General features: G+C 36.4%; 1 protein-coding gene across 1 annotated transcript; it reads right to left on the bottom strand.

The window, feature by feature from the left end:
• Positions 1 to 16,043: 16,043 nt before the first annotated feature.
• LOC132065462 (uncharacterized) lies at positions 16,044 to 16,613 on the bottom strand. The gene has a single exon (XM_059458873.1). It carries the CDS (start codon positions 16,611 to 16,613, stop codon positions 16,044 to 16,046), a length of 570 nt encoding a protein of 189 aa, XP_059314856.1.
• Between the last annotated feature and the right edge of the window lie 453 nt (positions 16,614 to 17,066).

Raw genomic sequence — 17,066 nt, 5'->3', positions numbered from 1 at the left:
CTAGGCTAGAGTGAGTCTAGGTGTATTAGTTTCCTTAGCTAGAGTTAGTCAAGTAGAGGTGTTTGCAATCGGTGTATTGCAAAGGTTGAGGGACTATGGGAGTTAGTTCTTAGGTTGCATAAGCGTTATTGTAAGGGTGAGGAATTATGGGAGTTAATTCCTAGCTTATGATAGAGTTGTAACCTGAAGTTGCTCGGGTAGTGGAGTTGAAATCCTACTAGTGTAGGTCGTGGTTTTTAATACCTTGAGCAAGGAGTTTTCCACGATAAAATCTTGCCTTCTTTACTTACTACATTGCATAGGGGAATTGGTACTTAACCAGGTCCCTCCATACTGTGTTTGGTGGACGCATAGCCTATAACAGGGGGCATTTGACCGTGTTTGCTGTTGTGGTGAAGATTGGTGATTTTTTTTTTCCATTTTCTGAAGTAGAAAAGTTGTTCCGTTTGTTTGGGTATTCCCCAGTTTGGTTGAAGTTTATTAATGTAGAAAGGGACAAGTTTTGGTTTTGTTTTGAATATTCCATGTTACGTTGGGATTCACTAGTTTCAAACACCAAATTTTCTTTTGGTTTCATTGAGTATTGTTAACTATAAATATGAAGTATCCTGTTCCTAATCTACCTTCTGTTGTGTTATTGTTTGTGTAATTCTCTGAAATTGGGTCATTCAATCAAAATCCAATTTCTAGAATTCTATTTTGTTTGGAGTTTACAGGTTACCACAAAATTGTTGGTTTGGTATTTATAATTCTTATCATGGATTCCGACACTATCAAAATTATGAACCAAGATTTTTTCTGTCTTGTTCGTTTCGATGGCGCAAATTTCACAACATGGAGGACACATTGAAATTTATGTTGACTGCTTTGAAGATTTTTTATGTGCTTGATTCAAGTCTTACTCCAATTCTTCCACCAAAGGATAGTGATTTTGAAGAACTTAAGGTGCAAAGGAAAAAGAGAGAGGAAGATGAAATCATGTGTAGAGGTCACATTCTCAACACACTTTCTAATCGTCTTTATGATCTCTATATTGTTGAACCTTTAGCAAAGAAGATCTGGAATGCTTTGAAATTCAAATTCAAATTCAAAGCCAAGGAGGAAGGTACTAAAAAGTTTCTTGTTTCTAAGTATTTTTGAGTTCAAGTTTAAGGATGATATGCCTATTTTCGCACAAGTACATGAGTTGCAGGTTATAGTAAATCTGTTAAGGGTTGCGGGAATTGAACTTCCTGCATCTTTTCAAGTTGGAGCAATTATAACAAAATAGCCAACATCGTGGAAAGGATATAGAAAGAAAATTCTCCATGATTCTAAAGAATTTTCTTTGGAAGAATTCAAAAGCACCTTCGAATCAAAGAGGAATCGAGGGAGAGAGATAAAAATGAAAATTCTTATAATGGCAATAATAAGCCAATATTTTGAATAAGCCCTCAATCAAATCCAACAAACAAAAGCAACGTAAAGGAATTTCTCTTGGTCCTAAAAAAGATCAAAAGAAATTCAAGAAGTCCAAACAAGGAGGTTGCGTTGTGTGTGGAAAACCTGGTCATTATGCTAAAGATTGCAGATTTAGAAAGGACTAGAAACCAGAGGTGAATTCAACAAAATAAAATGAAGAGATTGTTGCTACTACGAGCGAGGTCTACAAAAGGCAAAGTTTCAGGTTTGTGGTATGATACATGTGCCATTGTTCATGTTTGCTATGACAAGTCCCTCTTCAAGACTTACAGAGAAGTTACTGATGAGCAAGAGGTTCAAATGGGAAATGAAGGAAGGTCCAAAGTTTTTGGCAAGGAAAATGTAGAACTTGCATTTACTTCGGGCAAGATGGTTACTCTAACCAATGTCTTACATGTTCCCGATTTGAGTCAAAATCTTGTTAGTGGGATACTTTTGGGCAAATCGGGTATTAAATCTGTTGAATCGGGAAAATTAATTTTATCCCGAAATGGTGTCTTTGTTGGAAAAGGCTATTCTACCGATGGAATGGTCAAGTTGTTTGTAACCGATGATTTTATTATTAATAATAAGAATGATGTTTCTATTTATATGTTGGATTCAATTTCTTTATGGCATTATAGATTAACAAATGTTAACCTAAGTATTATGAAAAGAATGGTTAAAAGTGGATTAATTTCATTCTACTTAAATAAATTTAAAAAATGTGAATTATGTGTTAAATCTAATTTGACTAAGAAGCCTTTTAAAAGTGTTGAAAGAAATACTAACTTGTTAGATTTAATTCATTCTGATATATGCGAGTTAAATGGCATGCTAACAAGAGGAGGAAATATATATTTCATTACATTTATTGACAATAGTTCTAGATATACTTATGTATATTTGTTGAGACACAAAGATGAAGCCTTTAATACTTTTAAGAATTATAAGACCGAAGTGAAAAAATCAATTAGGAAAAAGAATTAAAGTCTTAAGAAGTGATAGAGGAGGAGAATACTTTCCTAAAGAATTTGATGCTTTTGTGAAGAAATTGGTATTATTCATGAATGTTCTGCTCCTCGCACTCCTCAACAGAACGGTTTAGCAGAAAGAAGAAATAGAACTTATTTAGAAATGATTAATGTTTTGTTGTTACATGCTGAATTGCCATTTAATTTGTGGGGAGAAACCACTTCTTGCTACATGTCATACATTTAATAGGACTCCTATGAAGAAAATCAGATTACTCCATATGAATTATGGAGGGGATGGAAGCCTAATATAGGATATTTTAAAGTGTGGGGGTGTCTTGTATATTGCAAGAATAATGATCCAAATCGGACCAAGTTGGGTCCTAGAGGAATCAAGTGTGCATTTGTAGGTTATGCCTCAAATAGCAAAGGTTATCGACTTCTTAATTTCGAGTCGAATGTAATTAATGAATCTAGAGATGTGATTTTTTTGAATATCTTCTAACCTCGGGTGAAAGATTTCAATCTTCATCAACTGATATAACATTAGATGAAACATCTCAAAGGATTTTTGAGCAATCTAGTTCACAAGAGATTAATAATCAACCTAGTGAACAAAGGAGAAGCACTAGAGTTCGAAAGGCTAAAATACTTGGATTAGATGAGATTGACTCTCAACGTATTTCTTTTAATCTTGTTGAAGGTAATAGAGATACAATTGTGAGTACAATCCCAATTATTCTTCAAGTGGAAGACGATCCTAAAACTTATAAAGAAGGTATGGCTTCTAGAGATAAATCCTTTTGGAAAGATGCTATTAAAGATGAAATGGTATTCAATAATGTCAAACCACACTTGGGAACTTTTTTATTTGCCTCCAACTTCTAAACTTATCGGTTGTAAGTGTTTCGAAGAAAGTACCACACCAATGGGACTTTACATACCTACAAAGCTAGGTTAGTAGCTAAAGGCTTTCGACAAAAAGAAGGAATTGATTATTTTGATACATATGCACCCGTAGCAAGAATAACTTCGATTAGAATTATGTTTGCTTTATGATGGTTGTCTAGAAACACGGATTTTTAGCTATATTTCGCCTTTTATTTACTACTCTTTAATCATTTTTGAGATATAATGGTAGTATTTTGTACTTATTTCGTGAGTTTTATTGTGTAGGACTTGATTCTGAGCTAAAGGATACTTTTGGAGCTAAAATGAATACTTTTGAAGCTTTGAAGTCTGAGTTGAAGTTTGAGAAATTCAAATGAAATCGAATTCGAGAATGATAAGTAAAGCGGTGTGAAGATAAAAAGATTTGGTGTAAAATTGTATTAGAAGTATTGACCTTACAGAAAAAAGGAAAAGATAAATGAAGAAATGGAATAAAGGCATGATAATGCCTATATGATGAAACAAATTGAAGGAATCTGCTGAAAGAAGTGAATAGGAGATGCTATCTACGTGGAAAACAAATAATGACACAATGGTTGGATGAAGTGAACAATTTAAAAGGCAGCAACATATTTGTCTACGTGGAATAAACTACCTGGCTAGCTAAAATGGGAGCAGCAAGTTCAGCCAAATGAATTGAAAACAGTGATGTCGCTGCCAGATTTTTTTCTTCCAAATTTTAAAAGGGTATTTTGGTCCGGGTCCATTTTTAGAGGGTTTAAATACCTAAACACACATTTTTAAGGGACTTTTGACCTAGGAGGCATTGGAGGCGCGTAGAAGAGGATTTGACGGCCGAATTCATTACTTTCCATCACGATTCGATTCAATACGGAAGTTTGGATCAATCGTCGGTTGTAATGTTTTCTACTTCTATTTCTTCTATGTTCTTTTGTTCTATTATGGAGTAGTTTCTTATAGGGTTTTGACAAGACATGTTGTATTGATTGACGTTTTTAGATTCAATTCTTGTTTTATTGCATAAATTCTTTAATGGAGTTTTGAATGTGGAGAGTTATTTACTACTTTATATAATCGAAAGAGGAATAGTTTGGTGAATATCTTTGCATTATTTTGTTTGGTTTTAATTGGTGATTCTTGCTAGTATTCGAAAGAGCTTCTTGAATTATTTGTCAAACCAATAAACGAAAATATTTGAGAGAAGTATTCCTTGAGACTAAATCCTTAATGCTTTCTTGCATAAGTTCACAGGGCTTTTCATTAGTCTTGAATTCATGGATAGTAGTTTTACTTTATTGTTGAGATATTCTTGAATTCTTTAATCGGCAGAGAAAGTGTTTTTATGAATTATCTTAATATAAATCTGATTTAGCTCATGATTGAATGATATTATCAAGTAATCGGAAGAGACTCTTGAATAATTTATCTTGGGTTATAAGCTGATGATATTCGTGAGAAGTTGTCTGAAGATCTATTTCTATCCATAGTTTTTGAACATTCTGAGGGCTTGCATTAGTTTATTTCGTGAAATCTGAATAAATATCGAAAGACGTTTATTTGATTTTTGAGTAAACTAATTACTTATTGAATTCGAAAGACTCAATAAAATCTAGAAGAGAATGATAAAACGAATCGAGCTAATCACTAAAATCCAGCATTTGTCTTGTCTACAACCCTTACTTCTCATATTAATAGTAACCTTTGCTTTCGTTGTCAATTGTCTTTAATTACGTTCGTAGTTGATAATCATGGTTTATAACCACAACAAACTCAAGATTTGATCACCTGAATAATACTTAGCAAGATTTTGTTTGAGTAATTATTTGTACCAATCCCTATGGAGATGATCTAAATACTATACTATCTTTGACTAGCGAAGTGCTTAAGTTATACTGTGTTTTGCGCTCGTCACTTTAGTATCTATTTACGATTTACATGTTCTTCAGATGGATGTCAAAATGGCATTCTTAAATGGTGATCTCGATGAGGAGGTCTATATGGAACAACCTGAAGGGTTCGTTCTACGGGAAATGAACATAAAGTTTGTAAGCTTGTCATGTCTTTTTATGGACTAAAATAGGCCCTAAACAATGGCATGAAAAATTTGATAAAGTAATTTTATCTTTTGGTTTTAGACATAATATAGCTGATAAATGTGGTTATACTAAAGTGCGTAGTGATAATTTTGTCTTAGTTTGTTTATATATTGATGACATGTTAATTGTAAGCAATGATATGAATGAAATTATAGAAACGAAGAGGTTTCTATCTTCCACATTCAAGATGAAGGATCTTGGATAAGTTGATACCCAAGAAATAGTGGGGGATACGTATTGAGTCAATCTCATTACATTCAAAAAGTGCTAAATAAATTTAGTCACTTAAACATAAAAGAGGTCAATACCCCGTTTGATCCAAGCATCAAGTTAATTAAGAATGAAGGAAGAGTTGTGGCTCAACTTGAGTATGAAAGTTGTATTGGAAGTCTTATGTATGCTACACAATGCACAAGACCGACATAGCATTTGCGAGTTAGTAAATGAAGCGGTATTTACTTGCAATCCGAGTATTGATCGTTGGAAAGCCATTGAGCGAGTTTTCGGTTTTCTTAAGAAAATTAAGATTTGTGTATTCAATACTCAAATTTTACTGCTATTTTAGAAGGAAATAATGACGCAAGTTGGATATCGAGTTTTGGAGACAACAAATCCACCATTGGTTGGGTGTTTACCTTGGAAGGAAGTGCAATTTCTTGAAAATCTAAGAAACAAACTTGCATAACACATTCAACCATGGAATCAGAATTGTATTGCATTAGCAGAAGCAAGAAAAGAAGCTGAGTGGTTGAGGGATTTTCTTTTAGAAATTCCATTGATCTCAAAAGATGTGAGTTCAATTTCTATTTACTGCGATAGTCAAGCTACTCTAGCTCGAGCGTATAGCAATATATATAATGAAAAGTCAAGACACATAAGTCTTCGACATGATTATGTGAGAAAATTAATTAAAGATGGAATTATCTCTGTCATATTAGTGAAGTTAAAAAGTAATTTGGCTGATCCATTTACTAAACCTCTTACAAGGGAGTTGGTGAAAACAACTTCGACTTCAGTGGGATTAAAACTCCTTAATTAGATCCACCAATAATGGCACCCTACCCGACACTATTAAATTAATAGTTATGGGTTCAAGGTAACAACAAGTTATTGATATGTGGATGTTGCAGTACTAGTATTGGTTGTCACAGATTAGAGGGTTGAGTTCTTATACTCTTAATGAATTTAGTTCATGGAACAAGTGTCTCAAATGTGATAAGACACTAAAAGAACTTCACCTATATGAACATAGAAGTGGTGCTGCTTCGATTGAGAGGTGGAGTTACTCTCGTTAATGTTCATGAATTTTGGATAGCATATGGTCATATAAGTGCTAAGCATGTTTGAGTGGAAACCAGGAATGAAATGCTTATGCGTAGAATGTCACCGATGTTATCACAAGGAATAACATGTTCAAAGCTATTATGCTACATGGGATTTCGATTTCGTCTTGTGACATTGTACTAAGGTAATGTTCAAATTGAAAGATACATTACTCTATGTGTGAACATAACTTGATCTTTGTGTCCTAATTTATATTTAAACAAGTGGGGGATTGTTGAGATTTTGTTCAAATATAATAATTATTTTAAATTTAAAAATTAAATGAAAGGATGTGTCTTTTATTAAAAGGGTGTGTTGGTTATTAAATATTTTTTCTATTTAAAGCACTCCAACGTTACTTTGCAGAGAAGTTTTTCTTTCTCTGAAAAAGTAACTTTTTCTTCTTCTTAAACCTTCTGCAAACACTCTTTCTTCTCCTATTCCAAAAGATCAAGTTCAAGTTTTTGCTTTCCTATAGAAATTCTTCACTATTTGCTTAGTGCAGAAATTCATAGGATTGTCATATCCACTAAAACTATTTGCGTAAATCCCATAGCAATCTTGCAGAGGAGAGGAAGCAAATATCATTTTTAGGAAAACATTTCGTACGTGTTTCAAGCCTCCAATCCAGTGTTCTTTATTCATAGTTTTCCAACATATAGGAGTATAACAAAAGAGACTGTGGAATTTATGTTGAAACCAAAAAACAAAGAAAGAAAAGAAATAGCTTAAAGAATTCTATTATAGAAGAATTGACAAATATAATTTCTTGTTTACATTATGAGTATATATGTAATTCCACATTGGTGTTAGTTTCTTATAAATAAGCACAATTAATTAGAGATTATATTATTTTTTTCTTAATCATTAAACGAATTTGATGAAAGAAAACAAAACGATAAAACAAAGGTACCAAATGGAAATTTCGGAAGATCTCAGGTCACATCTTTATGGTAACAAAAATCTAAGGACCCTGGAATACTTACAAATTTGCTACTTTATCTTATCGTGACTCTTAAAAGGCTTGTCAGTCCGGTCTTTTTCAAAGCTTTGTTGGTTTCTTTCTCCCTCCGTTTCGTTCGAGATCACTTCTATGTTGTCGACAAAGTTACATGGTCCTACAACAAAGGTAAACTTAGTCTCGTGGAAGTCCACATCTCTTGAGACTAAATATTCATCGTTCTCTAAGTCATACAATCTCCAACCCTTATTTCCGTAGAGGTATCCCAAGAAGACATACCTACGACTCAGACTCTCAAATTTATCCCTCATTCTTCCCTTTGTGTGTGCATAGCATAGTGACCCTATCAACCTTAAATTATCTTACCGGGGCGCCTCCCCGTATAAAATTTCATAGGGGGTTTTCCCATTCAAAACCGAGGATGGTGTTCAATTGATCAGATCCCTGCAGTCAAAACACATTCTCCCCAGAATTTGATCGAAAGATGACCCTGAACTCTCAATGCTAGCGCCACATTAAGAACGTGAAGGTATTTTCTTTCGACTCTTCCATTCTGATAGGATGTCCCTGTGCAAGATATTTGGAAAAGAATTCGATGTTCGAAGAAGTAAGTCTTCATACATGTGAACTCAGTTGTGGTATCACTTCTAACATTCTTCATCCCTTACAAACTGCCTATCCACCAAGGCGAAGAAATTCTTCAAGGTTTGGGACACTTCTTTCTTATCGACTAAAAGAAAAATCCACACGGCTCGCGAACGATCATCTACAATAGTAAAAAAATATGAAGTACCATAAGAAGAAGGGGTTCTATACGGTCCCCATAAATCACAATGAATCACTTCAAAAATATCCGAAGCTCTATTATCACTTAAAGGAAAAACGTTTCCTGTTTGCTTTGTCCTTTGGCATACATCAAATTCTTTATCTAATCTAATACTACTCTCTTTTAGGCCTAATATCGTAATGTACTTCGTTACTTGTGCTGAAGGATGACCTAACCATTTGTGTCAAAGATCGAACCAATCGACTGCGTCTGCCTTCATAGCTCATAACCGCGGCACATTCCTAAAATAGTAAAGTCCACCTCGACATTCACCCGTTCCAATCAACTTTCTCGTGGTGGGGTCCTGTATAGCACACATAATTTTGTTAAATTTTACATCACCATCTAAATGATCAACAAGTTGTGACATAGAAAATCATGTTAAATCCGGAACGTAAAGGACATCCTTCAACCATATCCTATTATTTAGCCTGGTTGTTCTTTCTCCCATGGCCATCGATCTACTTCCATTCGGAAGCCCAATCAAACACTTAGGAATGTCCCGCTGATCGCTGAGATCCTCTAGATTACCTATCATATGGTTGGTAGCTCCGGAGTCAATAATCCAGGATAAGTTTCATGTCTTACCATCCATCTTGTCATTCGGTTTTATTCCTTGAAAATTCAATACGTGAATCACAACCTTTCGAATCTTATCACTCATATTGTGAGGTCCTATCCCACCTGTGTTCACCGATCCTGTCTCTACCTGAGTTTCTTCTTTGGAACCACGGCGTTAGCCCAGTAGTTGCTTCTTCCACAACAGGATCTCAATCCACCCCTCTACTGTTGTTGCTATCCTCATCCTCTTCCTCCGTTTTTTTGTCTTTTTTTTTTTTCATTTCCCAGCCAGCAATCCGAATAACTAATGAGTCAAAAACATCCGTCCACAGCGTGTCCGGATCGCTTGCAATGTGTGCACAATGCACCATTATTTTTTCCTTCACCTTGATCACGGTAAGGGTTTCTCCCTTGCATAAAAAAAACCATGGTTTCACCTCGGTCCTCCGTTTTCCATATGATTCCTTTTATACGCTCTTCTTGCACCAATTCCGAATAGACCTTGTTCAATGGTGATAATGGTTTCTAGGCCAGTATGTTCGACCTCACCGTTCCATACATTGGCTCACCAATCCCATAAGGAAAAGGTGCACTTTTTCTTCTTCTCTTTTAGTGTCTTGGACTGTTCCTAGATTGCACGTGCATTTTCCTCACGTACAAGTTGGAATCTGTTTGTTATTCGCTAATTCCTCCCACAGCTTAGTAAGTTTTCCATAGTAATCCACTATAATCCTTCCCGTCTGCTTTCACTCAGCAAGTCCTGTCTTTAGTTGTAGCAGCTAAGAGCCGTTAGTATAATGACCCGCTCAGTCGTTATGCGTATTTTGACCATTTTACCGTGTTGGCCCAGTTCCCAAGGTATTCGAACGATTCTAGTAAAAATTGAAAGAATTAGAACCCTTAAGTGAAAACATTTGACCAATAATTAACTTTTGGATAAACGGACCTTTTTTGAAATTTCATCAATTTCGTGAGGTCCGGAGGGTCATTCATGACTTGGTGGGGGTGGTTGGTTTAGTTCCTGAGGCTTTCGGAGGCATTTTGGATACTTGGTTAGAAACTTGACTTTAGCTGTTTGGGGGTTGACCGAGTAACGGTGACCTCCATTGGGAAATCCTAGGACACAAGTGAGTTAGTGTGTTTTTACATGTGTTTTCATGTTTGGTTTGTATCCGGGAGGTCTCGGATGGATGTGGGATTTTGGGTTGAACTTGGTAAAACCAGAATTTTCTGGTTTTCTGATGTCTCACCCTGGCGAGAGGGGGTTCGCCCCTACGGGTCTGCCCAAGCGGGACTTGGCCCGAAGGAGCGGAAGTTGAGTCATTTAATTAAGTCTGCCCTAGCGGACGAGTATTTGCTGAGGGTGTGTACGCTTGAATTACACCTAATAAATGATGTAAAGCGGACGATATCAGATATAGTAACCCAACATGGTTGGGGTCGAATCCCACAGGGAATATGGTGTGAAAAGGTTACTAAAGTCGTATAGTACTTTCTTGTGGTCTAGTTTCTTATCCTGTTAAGTTTATCGAAAATTGGTTGTTTATTAACTAATTGCTTTGATTGTAATGAATATAATTAAAGAAACCAAGGTTGTGTCCCCCTTTAGATAAAGTGTGTGCTATGGTGGTTGATCTTGATATACTTCTAATGGATCGTTTTATGAATGCACTTAACCTTTAATTGAATCCCTAATATTTTCCAATAGTTGAGGACTATTTCTCGTTATGATTTCTTCAAATATAAAAGAGTGTATATGAAGAACGGTTAATCTTGTGCGAAGTAAATTCCTCTTATTCCTAAGTGAATCTATTAAACGAGGGTTAACGCCCCGAGTTCTTGTTACTTGTTCTTACCAAACCCTAGCTTATTTTCCCAAATAAATTAAGGTTTATGGCTTAAGTTAATGTTTGCAACCATCAACTAACAATGAATAATGAAGAATAAGCAAACCCTAACAATCCATTAAGCATATATCAATCTCAAATTCCAATCACATAACACCCATCTTGGCTTGACAACCTTAGTAGAGAAATTAGCTACTCATAACGAAGAATGAAGAGCAAAGTAATAAAGAATTCATAGTGCTTACTATTGATTTAAAGAAGATGAAAGTAATTGTAATTGTGTTGTCTTGTTCTCCAAAAAGTTTCAAAAACTATAAAGTAGTTAATGTTAGAAGAATAGTCTTTGAAATCTGACCAATATACAAAAATCCTACATCAAGTATTTATAATGGTCCAAGTCGTGCAAAATAAGTTGACAAAAGCATCCTTGTCGGATCAACATACGGACCGTAAATATTATACGGTCCGTCAAATCTTCAACTCTTGACAGTAAGATCTCATCTGATGCCCAGATCTACGCTCCACTTTGACGGACCGTAAAAGTTTTACAGTCCGTAGATCTGGACCGTAAATTCTTCCTTCAGTTTGGGACTTCCTGTAGCTGATCTACAGTGGGATTTACGGACCGTAAATAATATACGGTCCGTACTTTCTTCCGTGAATTCTCTCTCAACATAGCATCTCTTTGTCACTGATCTATGGTGGAATTGACGGCCCGTAAAAAATATATGGTCTGTCTTTTTGCTCCGTTAAGTCACGGCAGGTTACTTCTATTTTTGCACATCTTTTCTTTTCACTACTTTCGCCATAAACACAATAAATACCTGCAACATAAAAAAAAACAAATCAATAGACCCAAACTTGCTTGACAAACAAGTAAAACTCGCCGTCAAAAAGCATCAAATATGCCGAAATTACGCGGCACATCAACACCCCTAACTTAAAGTCTTTTCTTGTCCTCAAGCAAGTAACACAACACAAAGGACTCAACTACAACTTAGATAAAACAAAGTAACAATGTCTACAATGGTTTTGACTCCGAACTACAGGCATGCATGTTTCTGACCGTTAACCACCTCATCTTCATGATCAAAGACACGATACACAACTCAAGAATACTAGAACTAACAATGAGGCTTCAGTCTTGACATCACTTTATCGGAAATATTAATGAACTGACAATGCCGCCTTGGATGATTGTTCCACATTTCACATTTTTCAATCTTATTACTTCATGCACGTACAAAGAATGTCCTACACACATATATATACAAAACAGGGACAGAGATAAAGGATAAGAGAAAACACTCACACTCAAAAAGAAGTTCATACACTACAATTGCAGATGCCATATGCTTGCCATTATTTTCAATGCCTTCAATCTACGGACGGTTCGGTCGTGATCACACCAGGACTTTTTTTTCTGGCTTGTAATGTAGGCTTAGGGACGGTTAGGAAAATTATTCAGGTATTAGTGACTCACCCTCCTTGAACACTACACTTTTCTTCACTTTATTAGCCTTTCTTTTTCTCCCTCTTTTCACCTCTTCAGCCTCGATGTGGTTTGCAACTAATATATCTTAACTATCTTTGTGTGCCATAATTTTTTCGATCTTTCTTCTTTTTTTTTTTCTTTTTTTTTTTTTTTTTTTTTTTTGTCTACGTATTTACAACAACTATATCGAGTCCTCAAGTACGCAACTCCTACCACCCCCAACTTAGGATTTAAGCCTCTTTTTCACACATGTTTCACTACCAACTTAGGCTTTAAGGGTCATGAGAGGAACAAGTGCAGAAGATGGAAATAGTTCAAACAAGGGTATGGGTTTGTTAACGGCTAGTCAAGAAAAAGGTCAAAGGCTCAAAGGGAAGACTAGGGATTATATCATAATCGAATTCGAGATTATAAGGCAAAGTGACTAATTTACACCAAAAAAAAAAGCCTATGATCATCTCGACAACCAACTATGCTAAGAATTCAAGCATGACAAACCGGGCAAGTTCTAGATCACAAATGCAGAGCATGAACACAACTAACAACTCACACACACAATGGCATAAGAATCTCTTTTGCTACTGCAATTACAACCTCCTGCCGATCATTCATTATCTACAATACCCCAATAACCATGATGTCACAAAAAGAATCAATCACATCAATCACTAGCAGCTCCTAAGTATGCATCAAAATTTTGAGTATCCTACATATCCCTGGCTTTGAGAATCAGGCCAATTGTAGTTCGACTCAATAGCTCGAAAAGGAATATCCCTTTATGTGGCAATACCTTTGACTATTTTCCATTGAAAATTCGAACCGGAAGGGATTTTGAAAAAGATTTATTAGGGTTTAGTTACTTGAAGTGATGTTTCAATCCTGGTGTAGAAAGCTTGACTTTCGTACACGATTTTTGGCCGGTTGCCCAAGAAAAGGTTCCACGTATGCTCCGCATGCTCTGAATCCGGCCTTTTGCTTCCGTCCTCGGTAGCTTTTAGCCTTCTCCAAGTGCCGAGTCTTGCGTGTTAGTGATTTGAATTTTTTTTATCTTTATTGTAAACATCATACCTGTGCGGCATTCTTGCCATCTGCTTTAAAGGTTAGCTCCGTCATTCTCCGTCATTATGTCCGGCTTTTAGCAAACGCATTCATCCGTATTTTCTTCTTTCCCAGTAAGTGTGTTGTGTGCTTTTGTGTATGTATATTTTTGAAATAAATTTTTAATAATAATCATAATACTTCAGTTGGCTTTTTTCTTGCTATTTTCATATGTTCTCATTTTCCAATGATAACTTCCGTTGGGATCTGGGTCGGGCTATACCGTATTTTGCGAAACCTTCACACCCCAGTCCGATTGTCATTTTCGTAAGCAAGATGCTACTAATGAAAACCATGTTTTCAAGTGCGGGGTCATTTTTGTTTCTTATGACATCCGCCACCCCTGAAAATTTGGACTCACATCATTTTCACATACTGCGGTGACTATCGCAAATTTGGTGTCGACTGCATCGTTATCCTCATACGAAGTCTGCGGTATACCAGTTTGGGACTACATCACTTATAGTCAAAAATACCCAAATGTAGACTGTACATCAGAGTGCAGTATCATATTCCTTTCATGATGACTACTAACCTCTGTGTCCAGAATTACAACATTTAGTCAGAATATTCAAGTTAACTACTGCATACTCAAGTGCGGAGCCTTTTCTCATGACTACCACTATCCCTGAACCAGGATTACGTTAACTTGAAATAAACTGCAGTAGCGACCGCAAATCTTGATGTAGGAATCACATTCGTATTTCAACGATTGTGGACATCAACCTCGAAATTATGCTACCTATTTTTGGCTATATATATGGATGACGACTCAGCCCCTTTGGCACGTAGTCATTTAATCCATATCGTCATCTTGAGGAATGAAGCTTACCTCGGCGGCAAGACTGACACCTTCCTTTTTTGACTCCGGGGAAGAATACCCGCCCGTCAACAGGGTTCACATCTTCCGAAAGGACTAGACTCTATTTTGAATACGGCATTTCGATGTCGATATCAACACGTCGTCTTCAAATCACAGAATGTTAGGATGAATATTGTGACCACCTTTCGAGTCAACATTAATCCATATCTGCTGACGTCCTATGTCGACGATCTTAAATTTGATGTCAGAATTACGTCACCTGATTCAGGTGAGGACTGTGCTTACCAAATTTAAGACGTCTAATCAGTCATTGTATCAAGGCAAGCCATGCGACGTCTAGGCCGGGGTCTCAATACCTTGACACAATACTGTTTAGTGGAGACCAGACCTCGATAAATCGTGATTATATCTTTTGGTAGTCTTAAAATTTTCTCATTGTAAAAATCTTCGTGCTCTGTAAAACGAACAAACTTGTCAGCGTAAAACAAACTTTACTCAGGGAAGGCTTCGTTACCCTTTCGTATACTCTTCTTTGCCGCTATTCCTTGAAGCTTCTTCTTCACTTTGCTCGTTGTCGTTATCCTGTTTCAAACATCTTAGCAAACAAGTTAGTGTAAAACCATCCATGCTTGTTTGTTCCTGCATCCCATAGAAAAATAGTTTCTATATGGTCGACCGCTCTCCCTGCACATGGACTTCTTCCGTTCACACTTTGGCAGGAAAGAATGCTCATTTTCCTTAAAAATCTTTTATTTTTTTAGCAAAGTTGAAAATTTTTGGGCGATGGTTTTGGATATAAAACATATATATATATATATATATATATATATATATATATATATATATATGTGTGTATATTATATTTTTAAAATGTATATATTTTATATACGCCTTTTAATGTCATGATATATAATTACTCAAACAAAGGTCTTCCATCTCTTTTTTCTTCTGGATCTTGACTTGTAAAATTTTTGAATCCCTTTCAAAAAATTTTCCCCAGTTTGTATACATCTTTGTACCAACTCGAATTTTGCTATGTCGAAGGAATTTTTGAGACCCTCTCAAAACTTCTGCCCCAGTGTGAGTGTGTACTTGTTGATTTTGAATTTTACTGTGCTTGAGGAATTTTTGAGATTCTTCTAAAAAATTTTGCCCCAGTGTAGAAGTTTTAATCAGTTCGTTCCTTTGAACTGATATATTTAAAGAATTTTTGAGGTCCTCTCAAAAATTCTGCCCCAGTTTCCTTGTGGGGTTACCTTTATCTCTCTCTTTCTAGATCAATTCTGAGGTTTCCTAAGGTTTATTGGGAATTTTGTTTGGAATGACCGAGCTCGGGAGAGCGCCTACGTATCCCGTTTCGGGAATCAGGTCGAAACGTAGTTCGAGGTAAATATATTGGAATTTTTTTGGTGAGACCGAACTCAAAAGAGCGCCTACGTATCCCAAATGGGAATCAGGTCATAACGTAGTTCAAAATACATAATTTTGGATTTTTGGTTTAAAGCGACCGAGCTTGGAAAAGCGCCTACGTATCCCCTTATAAGTATAGGGAATCAGGTCCTCGCGTAGTTCGTACATAATTTGGATTTGGTTTTTCTAAGAAAAAATGCAAAATTACAAGCAAAGGAAATGCAATTAAAGCAACATAAACTATAAAAACTCTGAATCTTCATAGTCGTCTTCTTCTTCACACGTAGTATCTTTTGATGGCATCTGAATTTATTGCTCTTGGCCACTCCTGACCATCCATTTCAGCAAGTACCACTGCTCCTCCTGATAGTACCTTTCGCACCATATAGGGCCCTTGCCAGTTTGGTGCAAACTTTCCTTTGTATTCTTCTTGGTTTGGGAATATTCGTTTGAGCACCAATTGCCCAATTTGAAAAACCCTGGTTCTCACATGCTTGTTGAAAGCTCGTGCCATTCTTTGTTGGTACAATTGACCATGGCAAACAACAATCATTCGCTTTTCATCTATCAAAGCTAGTTGTTCATACCTCTTGCGGATCCATTCTGCATCGTCCAACTCAGCTTCTTGTATGATTCGAAGTGAAGGGATTTCTACTTCGGCTGGTATTACTGCTTCAGTGCCATACACCAACAGGTATGGAGTGGCCCCAGTTGAAGTCTGTGGCAATAGTAGTACGATATCCAGTAATGCATATGGCAGTTGTTCATGCCAGTCTTTGTAGTTATCAATCATTTTTCTGAGGATCTTCTTGATGTTTTTGTTGGCGGCTTCCACAGCCCCATTCATTTGTGGTCGGTATGCGGTTGAATTTCGGTGAGTGATTTGGAATCGAGGACACATTTATTTTATCAAGTGGCTGTTCAAATTAGCCTCATTGTCTGTTATGATTGATTCTGGGATGCCAAATCGGCATATGATGTTGTTGCGCACAAAATCTACGACTACTTTCTTTGTTACTGATGCATAAGATGCCGCTTCTACCCACTTGGTGAAGTAGTCTATGGCGACCAAAATGAAGCGGTGTTTGTTTGACGCAGCTGGCTCAATTGGTCCTATGACATCCATGCCCCAGGCGACGAATGGCAAGGAAACGTCATAGCATTCAGTTATAACCCGTCGGAGGGACCTTTATCAAGTCTCCATGAATTTGACACTTGTGGCATTTTTGGACGAATTTGCTACAATCATTCTCCATGGTCATCCAGTAATAACCTGTTCTTAAGATTTTCTTTGCTAGCA

This window comes from Lycium ferocissimum, chromosome 1 (genome assembly GCF_029784015.1).
Source record: "Lycium ferocissimum isolate CSIRO_LF1 chromosome 1, AGI_CSIRO_Lferr_CH_V1, whole genome shotgun sequence".
Taxonomy (NCBI): Eukaryota; Viridiplantae; Streptophyta; class Magnoliopsida; order Solanales; family Solanaceae; genus Lycium; species Lycium ferocissimum.
The sequence above is the reverse complement of the archived record's forward strand: the minus strand, read 5'-3'. Positions and strand labels throughout refer to the sequence as shown.

Bases quoted from the DNA above. Each gene is read 5' to 3' on its own strand.
- LOC132065462 (XM_059458873.1), bottom strand. From the start codon at position 16,613: ATGAATGGGGCTGTGGAAGCCGCCAACAAAAACATCAAGAAGATCCTC.